General features: G+C 47.8%; 9 protein-coding genes across 9 annotated transcripts; 2 read left to right on the top strand and 7 right to left on the bottom strand.

Annotated features, from left to right (window-relative positions):
* Window positions 1–421: 421 nt before the first annotated feature.
* N7481_003099 (uncharacterized protein) lies at window positions 422–948 on the top strand (the record flags this gene model as incomplete). The annotated part of the gene is made up of 2 exons (XM_057262318.1): window positions 422–440; window positions 578–948. 2 exons carry the CDS (start codon window positions 422–424, stop codon window positions 946–948), a joined length of 390 nt encoding a protein of 129 aa, XP_057123979.1.
* A 1,103-nt stretch (window positions 949–2,051) lies between these two features.
* On the bottom strand, window positions 2,052–2,984 carry N7481_003098 (uncharacterized protein; the record flags this gene model as incomplete). Its single annotated transcript, XM_057262317.1, has 2 exons — window positions 2,052–2,881; window positions 2,960–2,984. The coding sequence occupies 2 exons, from the start codon at window positions 2,982–2,984 to the stop codon at window positions 2,052–2,054; spliced, it is 855 nt and encodes a 284-aa protein (XP_057123978.1).
* A 965-nt stretch (window positions 2,985–3,949) lies between these two features.
* On the bottom strand, window positions 3,950–4,147 carry N7481_003097 (uncharacterized protein; the record flags this gene model as incomplete). The annotated part of the gene is made up of 1 exon (XM_057262316.1): window positions 3,950–4,147. One exon carries the CDS (start codon window positions 4,145–4,147, stop codon window positions 3,950–3,952), a length of 198 nt encoding a protein of 65 aa, XP_057123977.1.
* A 404-nt stretch (window positions 4,148–4,551) lies between these two features.
* N7481_003096 (beta-glucosidase) lies at window positions 4,552–7,306 on the bottom strand (the record flags this gene model as incomplete). Its single annotated transcript, XM_057262315.1, has 4 exons — window positions 4,552–5,118; window positions 5,175–6,441; window positions 6,507–7,113; window positions 7,186–7,306. 4 exons carry the CDS (start codon window positions 7,304–7,306, stop codon window positions 4,552–4,554), a joined length of 2,562 nt encoding a protein of 853 aa, XP_057123976.1.
* A 772-nt stretch (window positions 7,307–8,078) lies between these two features.
* On the top strand, window positions 8,079–9,729 carry N7481_003095 (Major facilitator superfamily domain general substrate transporter; the record flags this gene model as incomplete). The annotated part of the gene is made up of 2 exons (XM_057262314.1): window positions 8,079–9,295; window positions 9,375–9,729. 2 exons carry the CDS (start codon window positions 8,079–8,081, stop codon window positions 9,727–9,729), a joined length of 1,572 nt encoding a protein of 523 aa, XP_057123975.1.
* Window positions 9,730–9,803: 74 nt separating this feature from the next.
* N7481_003094 (uncharacterized protein) lies at window positions 9,804–10,145 on the bottom strand (the record flags this gene model as incomplete). Its single annotated transcript, XM_057262313.1, has 1 exon — window positions 9,804–10,145. One exon carries the CDS (start codon window positions 10,143–10,145, stop codon window positions 9,804–9,806), a length of 342 nt encoding a protein of 113 aa, XP_057123974.1.
* Window positions 10,146–10,392: 247 nt separating this feature from the next.
* On the bottom strand, window positions 10,393–11,409 carry N7481_003093 (fungal specific transcription factor domain-containing protein; the record flags this gene model as incomplete). Its single annotated transcript, XM_057262312.1, has 3 exons — window positions 10,393–10,609; window positions 10,669–11,219; window positions 11,293–11,409. The coding sequence occupies 3 exons, from the start codon at window positions 11,407–11,409 to the stop codon at window positions 10,393–10,395; spliced, it is 885 nt and encodes a 294-aa protein (XP_057123973.1).
* Window positions 11,410–11,886: 477 nt separating this feature from the next.
* N7481_003092 (putative cell wall organization protein/glutathione transferase (Gto3)) lies at window positions 11,887–13,012 on the bottom strand (the record flags this gene model as incomplete). Its single annotated transcript, XM_057262311.1, has 3 exons — window positions 11,887–12,033; window positions 12,088–12,552; window positions 12,614–13,012. The coding sequence occupies 3 exons, from the start codon at window positions 13,010–13,012 to the stop codon at window positions 11,887–11,889; spliced, it is 1,011 nt and encodes a 336-aa protein (XP_057123972.1).
* A 431-nt stretch (window positions 13,013–13,443) lies between these two features.
* Window positions 13,444–15,437, bottom strand: N7481_003091 (allantoate permease family MFS transporter; the record flags this gene model as incomplete). The annotated part of the gene is made up of 7 exons (XM_057262310.1): window positions 13,444–13,495; window positions 13,581–13,761; window positions 13,825–14,173; window positions 14,240–14,659; window positions 14,731–14,936; window positions 15,029–15,124; window positions 15,185–15,437. The coding sequence occupies 7 exons, from the start codon at window positions 15,435–15,437 to the stop codon at window positions 13,444–13,446; spliced, it is 1,557 nt and encodes a 518-aa protein (XP_057123971.1).
* Window positions 15,438–16,699: the final 1,262 nt, after the last annotated feature.

Genomic DNA, 16,699 nt, shown 5'->3' with positions numbered 1-16,699 from the left:
CTTTCTTCAATGTAGGCTTCTCCCAAGTAGGCCTTTGCTAATAGTACTGGGAGCTCTTTAGATTGTATTCTGAAACGCCATTGACGTGGGTAGCTATTGATAGCTATTGATAGCTTCATAAATAGCTATGAGTTCCTGAGTGTCTTTATTCTTGTAGCAAGACTCCAGCTACCTCGCTGTTTGATCAAACCATCCCGTCCTGCCAACTGGAAAGAAACTGGAAAGAAATGGGTATACCCGCCACCCGCCTCACCTTCACCCTTCACCCTCCACCACTTCACCACTCCACCGCCACTACACTCTAAACACTTTCCCACTGGCGCCTTCCACGGTTCCTACCCGAGGCATCATTCACAAGACTTACCTTTCATAATCAGCCACCTTCATCTCTTTACAACTGAAACCCCGACCAACCTTCATAATGGGTCGCTGGGGCTGGCGTACGTCCAATCGACCCCATTCTACCTCAACCAAAACCCTGAAAAGAACCCGCCAAGATGAAAACTCCCGTTCGTACTAACTCCCAAACCAGGCCTTTTTGAAGGAGACCAAGATCTCGACATAAGCTGAGATATAGAAGAATACCTCAAAGTCAAGACCGAAGACTGGGACCACAAACTCTCACACCTAGTCCACCAAACCGACATACTAGCACCAGATGAGGCACTGGCGCGATACAAATCGCCCGAATACGCCCAAGTGCTCGCCAACGAAATGATCCCCTGGATGCGCAACAAGCTCAACACGGACAATCTAATCGACACGCTTTTCGACAAATGTCGCGCGTTGGAGACTGACCCCATGAACGACAATGTATTGGATCCAAAATACAACACTATCATCCTCGGCGCCCTGGTTATGCGTACCGTGGCGACGATTCGTGATCAGGATCTCAAGCATCTTCGCAAGCTTGTCCCTGATAATAAATGCAATGCACAGTATGCCTGACCACTCGCCGATGAGGGATTTCGACTCCCCGGCAAAGTGCAGTTTCTTGCCGCGCTTGATCACTACCAGGATGGTGTTCCGAGGAATTTCGCCGATCCTAGGTGAGTAAATAATCCGAGTTCTACATTCTGGGCGCATAGGATGAATCTGGCTGACTGATTCGCCGCTTGAAGTTGCTTCCACTGTGGGAAGATGGAGTGTGATATCAAGCATGCGCTTCTTCGATGCGGGAAGTGCAGGAATGTCTGGTACTGTGACAGGGTGAGTACTATATATTTCCACGGCTCGCTTTGTTATGGAGTCCCTGGGCCCTATTTGCGAAATGAGAACAGAATGAATATCTGGATAAACTTTATTTATGTGTATAGGAGTGTCAGAAAGGTCACTGGCCTGTGCACCGACTTCATTGCAAGGATGCCGGGACTTCCTTCAGCCTGAATGTTTAGAACCCTTGTCACAGAGCGTCTATCTCTACCGAGACTGCATAGCTATGTGAATAAAAGAACAAGAGAATTGGGGGAATGCTATTTCTAGATCATATGAAGGAAATATTGATAGTTCATGGAGCAAGAAAAGGCTGGAATTTCAAGGATATCAATGACTAGTAGTATGTACTGATAAGCACGATGTCCGATGTTATGCCTCACGGCCGATTTTATCACTAGACTGTCCAAGGTGGACCGAGTAATGATTTATTTAAGTATGTCTTAGATCTGACACCCTTGGCAATTTTTGAAAGGGAAAAGGAAGTCAAATCGGTTTAATTCACATTTTAGAGCAAGAGCTTGTTACCAGCTAGTATGCGCAGAAGAGCTCGAACGAACTCGAGGCAATTGCCTCTCAGCAGATATAAAGCACACATTATCAACTTAACCAAAACGTCCAACAGCAGAACATTTATGTCAAGACCCACACGGCGATCGCATCACAAATGCCACGATCAAAATGGTTGGAACTGAAGAAAACCTCAAAAAGCAACTGAATATAGACCCAGTCCGGCTCTGTCAAAGCCACCAAACAGAAGAGAAAGCGAGATCCAAGTAAACGTGATCACCGACCGATCATTAACCAAGAATACCACGCCGAAGATCACACAAATAAGATTAATCCTGTCGACCTTTACTAGGCTGGCAAAGCTTCCACTTCCCCTTCGACTTGCAACGACCAGAGCAGCACTCATCATCATTGCGACAGAAATCGAGGTGAACGCTGCACTCCTTATGCGGCCCGACCATGCAGTATTTAAAACTCGGCCCATCATGCTTCCAATGATTGCACTTGTGTACATCGCGACAGTCTCTGTTAGAGTCACAGCCAGGGTAGCAGGTTCCTTCAATACACCGGTATCCCCAGTCACACTCGCTATTCACTTGGCAAGCATCGAGGTAAGGAGGAGCCGGTACCCTACTGAAGGCTCGAGTTTCGAGGAGCGAGGCTTCGCCCTCTTTCCGCATCTTTTCGACTTGGGCATCAAATACAGCTTCCGTATACTGAACTGGAGCGGGCTTGGGTAGCGGAGCATCCGTTGGTCGGACCATAGCGACGTGGATATTCTGGCCATTATCAGAAGAAGCTGGGATCAGAGCTTTCAGGGTGGTAGCAGTAGCTCTATGGGTCTTTGTTGTGCTCGTGCTTGTTGGACCATTAATGCGATCCGGCGAAGGGTGGTAGTAGACGCCGATCAGTACAAGAAGGAGGACGGCGCCAATAAAGACGAGGGTGCCGATAAATATAGCCCACCATAAACTCCATCTGGATTTCTCTGCATCGTCTTCAAAACCGCCCTTCCACATGCGTTTGAATTCGGCCCATTTTGTGGGCTTTTCGTAGTCGTAGATCGGTGGTCGGGGTTTGGTAGTGTTGTTCGCGGGCGTAGTAGTAGTTGGCAAGGCGGTGGTTGGCTCATTTGATGGGCCCCCGGGCACGTAGGCAGCTGTGTGAAGTGTTAGTATATTGAAGGTAGTTGTAAAACATGAGTTCTGGCTGAGTAACTAAAAGGCACAGTGCTCACCTGCTGGCACCTGTGGAGTCTCCATGGTAGGTTCGGGTCGCGGTGTATGGTATATTCAGATCAGAAGTCTTGAATATTGAACTTTGCAACAAATATGTAACAAAAGTAAACTTTCTGATGTTATATGGCGAGTGATTTTATTTTGAAACAGGTGTGAAGAGGAATGGAGGAGTTGTTGTTGGAGGCGGCAACGGAAATGGAAATGAAAGTATGAACTGGAGGCAGACGCATCCATGGGTCCATTTCATCACCGCATACATTTTGGGAAGCACTTTCCCTGAATTACAGGATACCAGAGAAACTGGAATAGTACTTCTAACTTTACGGGAAAAGAAATATGCGCAGATGTCGTAGTAGGACGTCTTTGTGGAATGATGAGTGAGACACATTTATACCACAATCAAGATGCCCTATCAAGTAGTTAGACCTTGTATGATCTGATCGCCAGTGTAAGCTAGAACCCTTGAGACATCCAACTAATGTAGCAAAAAGGGAACAAAAGAAGGAATAGTACGAAATGATTCATCAAGAAGAATGTAGGGTTTTGTGCAAACCTCCTGACCCCCAGGCTAGTTAGTTTGATGTATCAATTGTTCGCTCTCGGGCTATCTATCCCAGGTTGTGATGACAGAAATGAAATCCAAGGGATGAGGGTCTGTGAATTCGAGGATGCATTCGACGGCATTGAGAAATCTTTCGGTTAGAATCTTTGGTTCGGCATTTTCATTCAAGCATAAGTTGTCGTGACCTGTTGTTATCGGAGTAGAATTCGCGAGTGGTGTCACACTAGGAGGAATATTGGTGTCAGCCTGATGACGTCCTGCGTTGATATATCAAATGTGCTTGAAATTTCACGTTTGGGAGGTGCGTTGGTGGAGAACTGACTTGAATATCCGGGAGAAATGGGTTATGGTCAAGTGTCGACCGGGAACATTCGACACAGAGATAAGATGAATCCGTCTTGTTGGCTGAGAAATTGAGATAGTACATTTAATCAGAGTCAAATACAATGATGAAGGTAAAGCCAGGGTTAGAATTGAAATTGAAGTCAAAGATGAGGCCAAAGTGAAAGATGAAGCAGAGGGTAAGGCCAACACCAAAGATCAAGCCAAAGCGAAAGCTAAGGACGAAGGCCAAGGCCAAGGCAAAGGCAAAGATCAAGGCCAAGCCAGAGATAAAGACGGACATAGTCATAGAGGTGAGAGTGCGGATGACGGTGAGGGTGGAGGTGAAGGAGTGGCTAGTAAAGTGGAAGTTAGATTTGGAGATGGGAATAAACAAACGAACAATGGAGAGCGCCCTGGCGAGCATAAGCCTTGGGGAGAGCATTCTTGAACCTTTGGCTTCCTCAGTTCCAACCACTTCCAAGTCAGTATTCGATAGGTAATCACTAGCAGTAGTTACTAGTACTAATATTACTAGTAGTCAATACGAAGCACCAAGACGGTTGGGATACCTGGTAACTACTAGAATTCCGATGATGATATACTACTAGTACTATCAAGAACAATTATAGCGTGCAATCTTGAGTACCAGGGAACCTGGGCACGGGAGCTCTTTCAAGGTTATTCTATTGGTCTAGTAGTATAACCTCAAATTGGTGAATCCCAACTGCCGGACCAGAACGTGGTTTCAGCCACTTCCAGTACCTCCTCCAAGAACTCACCACGGCTACTCGTTCCGACCATAATCTTATAAGAGCCACTGTGGCTACACCAGCTGCTGCTCTTCTCGTCCCAAAAGCTGGTTGAACGAATAGCATCCAACAGAATAGTCACGACCTCCTCTGAACCAGCTTGTACTCGCACCTTTTTGAATTCCTTCAGTTCCTTGACTGGTCGCCGGATGGGAGATGACAAGGGTGCAATATATACTTGGACGACTTCAGCTCCGTCCCTGCATCCCGTGTTTTGCACCTTGCACTTCACTTGCAGTGTATTTCCGGTGCCCCTTGTCGTCTGGAGGTCTGAGATTTTGAATGTGGTATATGAAAGGCCGTGTCCGAAGTGGAAGAGCGGGTCAAGTTCCAGACTGTCATAGTAGCGGTATCCCACGTACACATCTTCGCCATACAGCACACGACCGCCTTCTGATCGGTAGTTGAAGTATGTGGGATTATCCTTGAGTCGTCGTGGGAATGTGAGAGGAAGTTTTCCGGACTTAGGGTAATATTGTCAGCTGAGGCTATTATATGGTTCCCCGGATATTTTCTTACCGGGTTAACGTCACCAATAACGATATCCGCAATAGCATGACCCGTTTCATTTCCACCGTACCAAGCATGGAGCACAGCCTTCGCATTATCGATCCAGGGCATCTCAACCGGTGTTCCACTTTGGATCACAACAACTGTATTCGGATTGGCCTCGAGAACCTTCGAGATCAACTCATCCGTGTTAGGTGGCAGCTTCATGGTAGTTCGATCCTCGCCCTCTGACTCCCATTCAGAGCTCAGTCCGGCAAACAGGACTACCTGGTCAACTATGGAAGCCACTTTGACTGCTTCAGCAATGCCTTCTTGAGGCGCGAGTTGTTTGCAAGCACCAAATCGGAAACCTCCGTGTCCGAAATCCACAACACCGGGGACTTTGAAGGTGCTCGTCTTGCCGCATCCCCATTGCGTGAGGATCTTGTATTTCCTGCCAGCCTCCATTTCCAAAGATGCAACCTCTTCCATGGTTCCACTCCCAAAGAAACTAGTTCCCGCCCTCTGAATATCGGCATTGTTGATTAGAAGCTCCCCATCCACGTATAGTCGTCCGGTTCCGTGCACGGTGAGACCAAAGTCATATGTACCAGAATATTCCGGGATGAAGTATCCCTCTGCATCCGCATACCAGGTCGGCTGCAGCTCTGGGTGGTTATAGTCCATGAAGATGACCATGGAGTCAGTTTCTTGCCGTATCTCAAGAGGCTTTCGTGATGCATCCGTGGGAGGCTCATTGAAGATCTTCAACGAGAAACCAGTGACGCCTTCCTTGGTGCGAAGATACTTGCCAAGGAGCGGCAGCATCTGATGTCCATAAACGCCTTGAGCAAACTCAACGCCACCCTGAGCGGCTTCCACGAGGCCATCATAGGGCGTCACGGCACGGTATGGGTTCAGCGCAGCGCTTCCTCCACCACAATAAGTGGCGATCCTCGAGTTAGGGCCTATCACCGCGATTTTCTTTTGCTTGTTCAAAGGAAGGATGCTATCTTTGTTTTTCATCAATACCACTGCTTCTGATGCGATCTTTCGCAAAAGTTTCCTATCTTCGGGGCGATCTAACTGCGTCTCGGGTGCATGATCAGGGACGCCTGATTTAGCTGCCTTTTGAATGAGCTTTAAGACAGCACGGACGCGGTCATTCAATGTCGCTGCTGTGATTTTGTTTGATGTGATCGCATGGTTTAAGGCTGCGCCGCGCCATCTCGGCGGACCTGGCATTTCCAAGTCTAAGCCTGCGTTGATAGCCTCGGTGGTACTGTAAGTTCCAAACCTAATTATCGACGTTAAACTGTGAGCGACAAGGCCATGCTTTTTTGTTGTCTTGCTGGTACTCACCAATCGCTCATCACCAAACCGTCCCAACTCCACTCCCCGCGTAGAATATCACGGAGGAGGGTCGGGTTTTCTGCAGCATGTAACCCATTCACTTTGTTATACGCAGTCATGATTGCATCTGGTTGACCTAGGGCAATCGCAACCTGGAATGGAAGCAAGTAAATTTCCCTCAACGCGCGATCAGTCACAATTGAGTTCACCGCCATGCGCTCGTGCTCTTGATCATTGCAAACAAAGTGCTTCAGGGTCGCACTGATATTCTTTTCCTGGAGACCTTTGCAGTAATGGCCCGCGAGGATACCTGACAGCATCGGATCTTCAGAGTACGACTCGAAACCTCTGCCGCCAAGTGGGCCCCGAGCGATGTTGATGGTCGGTCCCAGAATGACATGCGCGCCCTTGGCCTTCGCCTCTGCGGCGAGAAGATGGCCAATTTCCAAGACAAGGTCCCGATCGAAGGTTGCGCCGATCGCAGTTCCGCAGGGAAGACATGCTGCCGGGACACTGCTAAAGAAATGAGTACCTCGTACTCCGTTCGGGCCATCCGAGACTCGAATCGACGGGACTCCAAGTCTGGGGATTGGTACGGTGTGCCAGAAATCGTCTCCTTTTAGGGGAAAAGAACATTGTCAGTCTCTCTTGTCCTCGCGCTTTGCATATGCGATGGGTATAGGCGAACCTGTTAGAAGCGCGACTTTTTCATCCTGGGTGAGCTTCTTCAAGATTGCTTCGATGTCGGCCGCTGCGATCTGCGCAAAAGATTCGTCCACCACAGCGGGCGATGTTTCAATTGTCGACATTGTGTCTATTCCCCTCGCGACGAATCGACTTGTAGTGGAGGAAAGGAAGAAAAAAATACACTGTGCAAAAGGCCCGGTGAGCATGGGCTGGCTAAGTACCCTCGGGAGACCAACAATCGGTACATGTACCCATAATAATCCATCAATGCGCTCAAATGGATCAAGAATTCGCATGCAGAGCTCTTCTCGCACAAGAAGGCCCAACGCAATGACTTCAAGCCATCGGGTGTGTGTACACTTTCAAGTTGTCGGACGGCCCACAGTCTCCACCGAGTATATCCAAACGCACGCTGATTGCACCACAACGCCCGAGACCCAAACTTGGACAACAGCGATTTGTTGACTGATTCTCCGATTCTCCTTTTCTCCGTTTCTCCGCCTCCGCGCCGGCTGCCAAATTATCGAATGCCGACCCCGGCGTCCCCAGTCCTCCACACAATCATCCCGCATTTACGTTCCCAACCGGCTGGAGCGATGCTATCGGCTGACCATGTGGCCGAATTTTTCTAACTTGAAACGGGGATAGTCAATTGATACAGTGGCTGATTGGTCAATTCCTTCAGTTCCTCGTCTGATTTCCCTAGGTTTCGTTCCGAGTCAGGGCGTAGACACTCCCTGGAAAAACGCCCCTAGAGGAACGACGATGGAACCATCGGAAAATAGCGGCACTTGAAGATCTCAATTTTCTAGTTAAAAGGGCCTCATTGTTCCTGAACATCCCCTCGATTCTCTACTTGTTTTATTTGATCTGCATCTCTTATTTGCCTACACGATGGGGGTTAAAACCGCTGACGCCAGCAGCAAGCCTGCCGAAGAAGATCGTCTTGCTGCTGTTCTTCCACCTAACACAACACCATGGTGGAAACAGGGGCATCTTCTCCAGCTCAATTTCATCATCATATCTCTGGTTATGTACTCGTCGGCCAACGGTTATGATGGGTCATTGATGAACGGTCTCGAGGCCTTGACCCAATGGAAAGAGTTCATGAACCAGCCCGCAGGATCATGGCTTGGTTGGATCAATGCTATTTACTGGCTCGGATGTGGTGTTGGATATCCCACCGCATCTTGGATCGCCAACCGCTACGGCCGCAAACCAGGCGTGTACGTTGGCTATATCTTCCTTGCGCTGGGTGTCGCCCTGCAAACCGCTTGTCAAAACGACACGACATTTTTGTTTGCACGACTATTCCTCGGGTTTGCATCCGCCCTTTTCGGAAACTCCGTTCCTCTTCTCATCAACGAGATCGCGTATCCAACCCAACGTGGCGTTCTGAATTCCCTCTTCATGTCGGGTTGGTACGTTGGCGGCACAATTGCCGCCTGGGTCGTCTTCGCTTCACGAACATACACATCCTCCTGGGCCTGGAGACTCCCGTCTCTCTTGCAAGTCTTGGTTCCTCTAGTCGGTCTTCCTGGTTTCCTCATGGCCCCTGAAAGCCCACGTTGGTTGGTCTCCATGGACCGAGAAGAAGAAGCTCGCGCAATCCTTGTCCGCTACCATGGCGGCGGCGATGTCAACTCCCCGTTGGTCAACTATGAATTCCAAGAAATAATTTCCACGATTCGCGCGGAGAAGGAGGCAAATAGCAACGGCAGCTATGCCGAGATGCTCAAGACACCGGGTAACCGTCACCGCCTGATGATCTCAATTAGTCTGGGCATGTTCGGGCAATGGGTTGGCAATGGTGTCATTTCCTACTATTTATCCCTGATCTTAACATCGGTCGGTGTCACTGAAGTTCGCGACCAAACTCTGATCTCAGCTTGTCTGCAAATGTGGGATCTATGCTTCGCCATCCTGGGTGCATTCTTGATTGACCGACTCGGTCGTCGACCTCTATTCCTTGCCTCTGCCGGTATCATGTTCATCAGTTATGTGCTTGTAACGGCATTATCGGGCTCTTTCGCGGTGACGAATAACACTGCAACTGGCGGTGCCGTGATCCCGTTCCTCTTCATTTTCTTTGCTGGATACTGTATTGCGCTGTAAGTTCCATGTCCCGTCTTCTTCCAAAAGAAAGTCTCTGTCTCTTTCCCATTTTTCTAACCACCTTTCGCCTTTCAGAACACCATTCTTGACCTCTTACCCCTGCGAAATCTGGCCCTACCGTCTCCGATCACGCGGTCTCACCGTGACCTGGGTTTCAACCATCTGCGGCATGTTCTTCAACACCTTCGTCAACCCGATCGCGTTGGCTGCGATTGCGTGGCGATACTATATCGTATTCATTGTGGTGCTTTTGGTATTTGCTGTTACTGCGTTCTTCTTTTACCCGGAGACCAAGGGCTATTCGCTGGAGGAGATCGCGGTTATTTTCGATGGTCCTGAAGGATTGCCGAGTGATGTTGCCGAAATGGCTACTGGGAATGGCGATATCAAGATGGATAAATCGAACATTGCTCATCATGAGTCGGTTTGAGATCTTCCTTTATCATTAGAAGAAGGCAAAATGCAATAGAAATCCCAGCCTTCACCGTTCTTCTATCTTCACATTCATCCACCGGGAATTCGATCAGTGTCCACCCAAGTTGGGAGATGCATCGTATTGATCCCCTCACTGCTGTCCAGTCGTGACAATATGTCCGTAGATTGTCGAACATAGTCGGCAACCTGCTTCGATATCGGATCGTCTGGATGTAATGGACAAGACAGGAGACTCGCTGCGATATCTCGGACTTTATTCGCGAGATGTAACCCATTCGCTTCCAGGGCTATAGGCGGGGAATTGAAGATGATAAGAAGAAGCTGACGAGATAAAGCTTCTCGGTCAGCCCACAAGGCTCGCACGTCAAATGAAGCCTGGCAGTGAGGCTGTGCAGCTTCCAATAGATCCATTATGAGACTCTGTAGCCATAGATGAGTAACGTGTATATTTACTCTCATTGACGAAAATTGTTTGTCCGGGTCATTCAATCCCCCGGCATTTGAGACCCCATTTGTGTGGGCCCAAGGCTGGAAAATGGATGGGACATCGTCTAAAAGATGCCTCAACTCGTGAAGACGCGTTTCATAATATGCCATTTGAGCGTCAAAATCTTTCACTCGCACGCACGGACAAGGTTCATGTTCCGTTGTATCCGAATCAAGACTTCGGATCGACGCCCAGAATATGCGGGAGTGTAGAATAAATCCGGATGTGAGAAAAGAGGTCGTCTTTGGGGGGAAATACGACTTCGTGTTCAAAGATAAACTCATCGTCAATTTCCAGGGGTATAAGATCCTCCGCCTTCACTGATTGTAATACGACCGGGTCCAAGTATGTCAGTCGCTCCCCTTGTAAATTTTGCAAACTGGCATGGCTAAATGGTCATGTCAGCCACAATCCGATCAACGATGAGGAAGAGATACAGTAGCTCACACATAGCAGTAAAACACTAGCCAGAAGCCCTTTTTGCGGAGCTGGGTCTCAATGCAGTTTAGACCTTCATAATCGGAGATGCGATGCAAATTTAATAGCCGTGCGATTTGCATGGCCTCAACACTCAACATTCGCGACCAATTGTGGTCTCCAAGTTGTAGAAATGCGGCAAAGAAGAGGTAGGGTATGGAAAATTTCTGAAAATTTAGTTGATCAAAATAGGAGGAGCTCCGCAGGGCCAAGACTTTCTTATAGCAGGAATGAACAAATTCTTTTCGAGATGAGAATCGTAATGGCTGTGCATGGTTTTTATAAACCGGGAATCTGCTGGCTAAAGTGGCCACGACCAGCGCGGCGATGGCAAGCGTAACGGCGCAAAAGCTTTCATCATCGCAGTCTTGATCAGCTAGCAAGGCATCGCGAAAGGACGGACGATGAACAATTGGCACTAATGGATATAGTCGATCCAAATAGTCTTGCATTAATAGCTTGAATAATTCCCGGCTGTAGAGATCATCGGTCACATGTTGGGGCTTTTGGGAATGTAGCTCCTGCGGGTTCACCCTAGTAGCCATTTCGGGCGTTGTCAGTCTTCATCCTATATTGCGAACAGGCAAGCTGTACCTTCTCTTGGGACCACGGGTTTTCGAGGGAGAAACGAATGTACATCGCAGGTTCAACCTCTTGCAGCGCTGGCAGGGCGATGGGGTCTGGGTGGATTGCGCCGGGAGAAGATGGCATTTGACCTTGCGTTTACGGCACAAGTCACAAGCCTGTGTGGCGAGGTCTGTCCTGGGGATTCCATTCTGGTATAACTCGTCAGACATAACGGCTACACTCGCTCCAGTCGATGGAGATGGAGAGCATTGGGGAAGGTAGAAAGTTGGCCGTGGCGGGTAGATTCTCCGATGGCCGCCCATCTGGCCAATCACAGCCCAGAATGCTATACAGCAACATCGATCACCACCATGCTTCCATAGAAGAAATTCATAGGAATATGAGGCGATCGGTATATATTTGAAGATGACCATGGCGAGAATTGAGCGAGGTGCTCACTATACCTAGCCGATGAAAGCTGCGAGTACGAAAAGTCATTTTTTTTTTCTGATTGACGCCCATCTCGCTAGCTCTGCTACTGTATCTATCAACGAAGCATTTTCCAGAAATATGAGAGCTAGCATCCCGCGCTATATTGTGAAAATAGATACCACCTAAGAATCAGATCCGAGATTTCAAAACTGCTGGGTGCATGACTCCTCCGGTTTTTAACTTGGCCCAATCATCCTCAACACCCTCTTCAACGTCGGGAAAGGGACCCATTGGCGTGATAGCCTTGGGGTTAATATCATAGTGACTCTTGGTGTACTAAGAGATGTCAGATGTAGGCAATTTAAACTAAACGAAATCGGTGAGACTTACATTTTCCTTGATATGCTTGAAATCTGTCGAGGCCTTCGCTGCATCGACATTCCAATACACACCCTTCAGCCAATTATTCAACACAGGATAATCATGTCGGATTGTGCCCAAGTTGCACTTGAAATGTTGGACATAGGCTGTATCGAAACGAATCAATGTGGCATAGAGTCGAATGTCCAGCTCGGTGATTTGTTTCCCGAGTACAAACGGACCGCCATTCTGAGCGATGAGGCGTTCGAGCTTATTTAGCGCAGCAAAAACAGGTACAACATTCTTGTCGTAGTCTTCCTGTGTGGAAGCAAATCCAGCTTTGTAGACGCCAGCGTTTACGTCAGACTGAATCCATGGCGTGATTTCGTCGATTTTTGCTCGGAGATGGACTGGGTACAGATCGATTGAAGCGAGTGATGGCTCGAGGAATTCATCAAATGCATTTGGAAGCCAGCGTAGAAGCTCCGCACTTTCCTATAAGCAGTTACAAATCAGTCGCTCCTTTCCAGGCAAATATGCGTGGAACGATGCTTACATTGCAGACAATTGTCCCGCTTTTCTTGTCCCACAAAACAGGTACTGAATACCGCCCTTTGTAGTCCGGATCGGCGCGGAAGTAGATTTTGTGCATATAGTCCTCTCCAAAAAGGTGATCGACCGTTGCACCGGGATACTCGTCATCGGATACAGGAAACCGCCATCCCGGCCAGCCTTTGGCATCGCCTTTCGGGTACGGCATCACGATGCTGAGGCCAATGAAGTCGGTAAGGCCTTTTAGGTGGCGCACAAAATTTGCTCTGTGTGCGAATGGACAAAAGAGGCCGATGTAAAGATGATACCGATTCTTTTCGACCGGAAATTCACTGCTTGGTATTACGCCGTGCCACCCATCAGCGGTACCGCGCTCGTGAATTTGCTTGGCGTTTGTGGACATATTAATATTCCGAGTTGGATGAACTTTCTGGAGTGATTGGAGATAATTTCGAGTTTGTACTAGAGATAGGAATTAAAGAAAATATCAATGTGCGGGGGTTGAAGCTATTGGACTGACGTGAGATGGCGAGTCCCAAGCGTTCTGCTGATTGATAAGAGCAAGCGGAAATATTCCGCTATTGCATACCATCAACCCTGGAAGGTAAACTGATATAGACAAGTATAGAAAGCTTGCCATCAGTAACATCTGCAAGCTCTACGACAACTTAGAATTATCCGCACACCCTCTACTCGAATTTGAAAGAAGCAAACAGTGACGCTGTTGATGATCGAAGAAGAAGAGACGAAAGCTAGATACAAGTATAGGCAGTGAATACCTAAGTGGAATCCATCCGCGTAACGCACCGGCAATGGTAGTAACAACCAAGTTCCTTACAGGGTGTAGATAAAGTCTTGATTTTCGATATCAGTAAGATCAAGGAACCTGTCCGATTCAATTAGCAAACCAGGCCATTGAGAGCGGCGGGGAAAATGAAACAACTCCATTATAAATAAATAGGCAAACTTACTCCTGGTTCTCCAGTCTCACATAGCCAGGGTCTGATCGGATAGCAGCCTTGCGTCGGTTTTCCTTTTTATACCACCACCAGATAAAAAGCAGAATGAATAGGCATACTCCCCAGCATGCAATAATAGTAATCTCTGCAGAGATGTAGCGTGGAGCATCTTCGGGGCGAAATGTGAGGGGACCTGGACAGATTAGTCTACATTTTGCCACTGCATTGCGATTAGAAATAATATTACGGCACTTACCAATAATATTACCCACACAGTAACCGATCAAATATACAGCTGCAACAGTAGTCTTCTTGGTGTAGCCAGCGACGTTGGATGAGATCAGTGACAGGAGAGCGACAAAGGAAGTTGGAAAAGCTTGCGTTAAGTAGTATCCGACTAGTCGCCCGGTGTTATTATCAAGCGGGAGGGCCACAATTAGGATTATTCCCACAGTGGCAGTGAAAAGACCTCCAAGACTGGTTATGATTCGCTGGCCAGTTCTGTCACCGATATAGCCGTTCAGAAGCAGGGCAACAACTTCTACTGCACCGGCAGGTGTACCATAAAGTAAACTTTGCTCGGGTGTATAACCGAAGCTCACGATCTAAAAGCAAAGATCATTAGTTTACCGCCAGGTAAGACCAAAACTATAATAGTAGGTGAGATATACCAACTGGCTGAAAAAGTTCGTAATACCTCCATTAGGAATGTCGGCAATCAGTGCGAAGAAAAAGAATGCCCATGTCATCGGGTCCATAAGAGCTTCTTTGACTTGGTACCATTTAAAGTGCTTATTACCAATACCTTGCTGGTTAATACGCACACGGGCAACCGCTAATATACGATCCTCTTTCGACAGCCAACGTGCGTTTAGCTGACTGTCAGGTACCATCCAGAGGAAGATAAGACCCAAGCTAACGGTTAGTGTCCCAGTAAATAAAAACACAATCTTCCAAGGCTCGATAGAAGACCCATTCTTTTGTGTACCAACAGCTATTCCATAGGCCACCAGGCCACCTAGAATCTGTGCCCAGCCATTGAAGCTATACCAGAGATTCACACGTTGTCCTTGTTCATTCCGGGTATACCACTATATAACCCTTAGTTAGTACTATAAAGCTTCCTATTGTCAAACTGGACGAATATCAAGTATTGATTTACCTGAGAAGTCAAGAGTGCAAAACTCGGTGTTACCGCGGCTTCAAATGCACCCAGGAAGAAACGGACTGCAAGGGCCCCAGGGTAATGCTTGACAGCGGCGAAACAGCATAGAATAGTACCCCAAATCACAATGCAGCAGCCTGAATATTTTCCAAGTGGTAAGAGTTGCAGTAATCTAGTGGTGGGATATTCCCAAGCAATATATCCTGCTCTCTGATTAGCATCAAATAGAATTGACTACCACTAGAGTAGTACTAGTAGCCGTATCATATATACTGTCAAACTTGAATGCTCTTACCAAAATAGAAAATACTGCCGAGCCACTGGTACTGGTCTGCAACCAGTCCTATATCCTGCTTCAGGCCCATGATACTAGCATATGACAGGGTGGTCTCTATTGATATCGTTAGATTAAAAGGTCTACAGAGTGAGTACTTTCCAAACTTGTATTTACTATCAAGGAAATTCATCCCATAGACACAGCACATGATAGGCATGATGTGCCAGTCAATGGTTCGCAATAAACGACGGTTTGTCGCTTCGTCAAGCTCCACTGATTGGCCCTGCAGATTCTCGAAGATCTTCATGGCCTCATCTGCATGTTTGGCATGCTTGACCAGTGTAGGATCGGCATTCTTCATCATAGATAGCTCGATATCCACAGCGGTGGACACGCCCTGGGTGTCGTGGTCCGAGTCTTTCGCCATGATGAGGCAGGAGAGGGTGGTGGGTGCTTGAAAAAGAAAAGCGCGAAGGCAGAGAAGGAATTCCTTATGCCGATAATCTCATAGAATTGAGGGATGCAAAGGTGTTAAATAGTATCTCTGGTGGAGCCAGGCCCATTGGAAGTACCGTACTGTCCGGGGATGAAAGAGGAGAGGATCCATCGTTTTGAGCATAAATCTGCCGTGGCATCCAATGGGAAACTATTTTTTCCGGTCAGCACTATTGGAAGCATTTCGCTGCACTGACTCTAACTGGCTAGATTGAGGGGCTGGAGAATTTAGACTCGGTCGGATGACGGTTATCAAAATGCTCTTTCATATACACTTCATCTCTGAGGCTACCTGGCCTAAACAAGCAGGAGGATATCATGCAGAATGTAAATTTTCCACCTCATTGAATCGCCAAGCTCATCATTTCAGTATTTCAATTCTGTACTATACGCCTCCGCGCCGGAAATGTTCGGATACCTCATACCGTGCTAGCGCGAGCGGCATACTTTCTGGTCTCCAGGGCTTGGCCTGCGTCGCTCCCGACCGTTTGCTGGCTAGAAATGTATCGCCAAGGGAGGAGGCGTCATTTTGCATGGGGGCGGGCGGGTTTGGCTCTCGTAATTCCTGATGTCCACAGGTGTTTATATGTGTCCTCAATTGAAATGAGGAGCTGGCATATGTACTAACCTTGGAACCTGAACTTGGAATCTACCCGTTACATCTTCTAGGGTGCGTTTGATATGCGATTTAGGATCTGTATGCGGCTCTTAACAATCTTCCAAGATTCGGCTTCTCTCTATGGACTACAATTGACTTTGGGGAAATCAATCTAGTCTTTATAACGGCCAAGAATTAAACATCGAACTTAATATCATTTTTGTTCCAAGGTTTCAGATATGCATGCATCACCTTCGGAATGGGCCGAATGTGTTATGAAATATCATCCCTGCTACGAGGTTTCCCGCGGTGAATCTAAAGCTACGAGGAAAGTTAGTTTCCGATTCGATGAGGGCGATGAAGGGCTGAACCTGGAGAAAAACCCAGCCAAGGTGTGGGGAATCTTATTTAGTTGCTCGGCAGGCGACCAGAAGCCGCTTCCCCGCATTCCTTCCATTGGGGTTGGCGATGAACACTTCTTATTGGTTCGTGTTTGCTTCCTGGGGTAACCTTTACGGCAGTTTGGTCGATTTTGTCGTGTTTATGCTTTTGGTGGATCTGATTCCACTCTCTTCAGGACTAGTACAACTTGCCGC

Source organism: Penicillium waksmanii (genome assembly GCF_028829765.1).
Source record: "Penicillium waksmanii strain IBT 27052 chromosome Unknown utg000004l:1.0-5674109.0:1.0-5678898.0, whole genome shotgun sequence".
NCBI classification, from domain to species: domain Eukaryota; kingdom Fungi; phylum Ascomycota; class Eurotiomycetes; order Eurotiales; family Aspergillaceae; genus Penicillium; species Penicillium waksmanii.
This window is presented reverse-complemented; position numbering and strand designations above follow the sequence as displayed.